Source organism: Eimeria mitis, genomic scaffold (assembly GCF_000499745.2).
Source record: "Eimeria mitis Houghton genomic scaffold, Emh_scaff2065, whole genome shotgun sequence".
Lineage (NCBI taxonomy): Eukaryota > Apicomplexa > Conoidasida > Eucoccidiorida > Eimeriidae > Eimeria > Eimeria mitis.
Window position 1 is genome coordinate 3,341 of NW_013570389.1, and position 1,595 is coordinate 4,935.

Genomic DNA, 1,595 nt, shown 5'->3' on the forward strand with positions numbered 1-1,595 from the left:
GGGTGCAGACGAAGAAGGGACCAATAAAGAACCAACAGCTCTTCCTGCAGCTCAAGACCTCTACGTGCGGATCCCGTATTCACATCGCCGGGTCCTCGTCTACACAGAACAGCCACATCCAACTGCCACAAGCAGTGCAGGGCCACGGTGCTCTGGTGTTCGTCTGCCGTGGCTGCAGCGGCTGTTTTGCTGCTGCAGTGCCTCCGCTGGTGCGGGGGAGTCTGGCGAGCAGCACGTGGCGCACAGTTACATTTGCGGCCACATCCTGCAGGAGGCTGCTTGGCGTATTCAAAATGCGACGAAGCTTTCATTTGACCCCTTTGTTGAAGAAGGAGAACCGAAGCCACCTTACTTGCTGTCCCTCTCTGCTGGCAGCTCAGCAGACAGCAGCAAAGGCGCATCCTTCTCCGTCAGGGATTCTGGAGCAGCTAAGGAGGCGTTGCTTCAGAACTCCAAAGTGGCTCTTCTACTCGACTACTATGAGCGCTTGCTGGCTGCCGATGTGCTGCAGCTAGTGGCGCGTGGAGGCCGCGGCTGTTCCCCTTGGGCTGCAGCTTCGTCTGATGATCTGCTGGGATCGCGCATTCCCCGTTCGCTGCGCTCGACGCCTCTCTTCAGTTGCCTGCACCTTTCTCCCTGGCACTTGTGGTGGCCAAAGGANGTTCGCTGCGCTCGACGCCTCTCTTCAGTTGCCTGCACCTTTCTCCCTGGCACTTGTGGTGGCCAAAGGAATCGTTAATTGCGGAGCAACGCTGTGCCTTTCGGGTGTCTGTACAGCTGCTTCACGTCTCGTTGTCAGATTGTCATTTGTTCCGTGAAGAAGATCTTGTGGCACAGAAACTGCTAAGTGCGTATGAGGTGTACGCCTACCTCGCTCGCTGCTCCAGCGGCGAGCAGCTGACAACAAAACTCCGCAGCTGTCTGCAGTACGCCAAGGAAATGCGGGAGAGCTGCGGCCTCCCCCGGACACTAAACCCTTTGATGCAGGCCGCTGCTGCTGCCGTTGCGGTGTACAGACGGGACAATCCGCCACCGATGCAGCAGGCTCTGCTGCAACAGAAGTTGCAGCAAATGCAGCAGCTTCCCCACCAGGTACAGGAGCTGGCCGGGTGGCTGTGCAGGTTGAAGGCAGAGCATCCACAGGTGCGTCCTCGTAGCAGCAGCAGCAGCAGGGACAGCGAGAGCAGCAACAGCAATAGCAGCAGCAACAGCACAGCATTAATATTGTTGATGCTCACTTTCCTAGCCTTTGTCTCCCTGTCGGTATGTGGGCGGGAACGGCGATCTGCTTGTGAGGGTTTTCTGTCATCCGTGCCCTCCCAGTGGCAGAAGAAAGCGATAGAAACGTTTCTCTTTCTCGAGTCATGAAAAACAAAACAAAAACAGTGCTTCTCATTTTGCTGCGCTGCAGCGGTGGAAGCAGTGGCTTGGTCACTTACAGCAAAGACGGCTGCTGCGGCTGCAGCGCGATCAGCAGCGTCAGCAGTTTGCGGCTGCTGGCGAGTCCATCGAGAAACTATGGCAGCAGCTGCAGCACTACAGGGATATGCAGCAGTTTGACGGCACTGGCCTCCAGATGGAGCTGCTGCTCCTCT

General features: G+C 57.2%; 1 protein-coding gene across 1 annotated transcript in view; it reads left to right on the forward strand.

The window, feature by feature from the left end:
- Window positions 1–1,595, forward strand: part of EMH_0048140 (uncharacterized protein) — a gene marked incomplete at both ends in the record, with an annotated part of 4,652 nt that overhangs the window by 226 nt on the left and 2,831 nt on the right. The window contains 2 exons of the mRNA XM_013496368.1: window positions 179–590; window positions 800–1,143. Of these exons, the coding sequence (XP_013351822.1) occupies window positions 179–590; window positions 800–1,143 (756 nt within the window). The remainder of the gene's footprint in view (window positions 1–178; window positions 591–799; window positions 1,144–1,595) is intronic.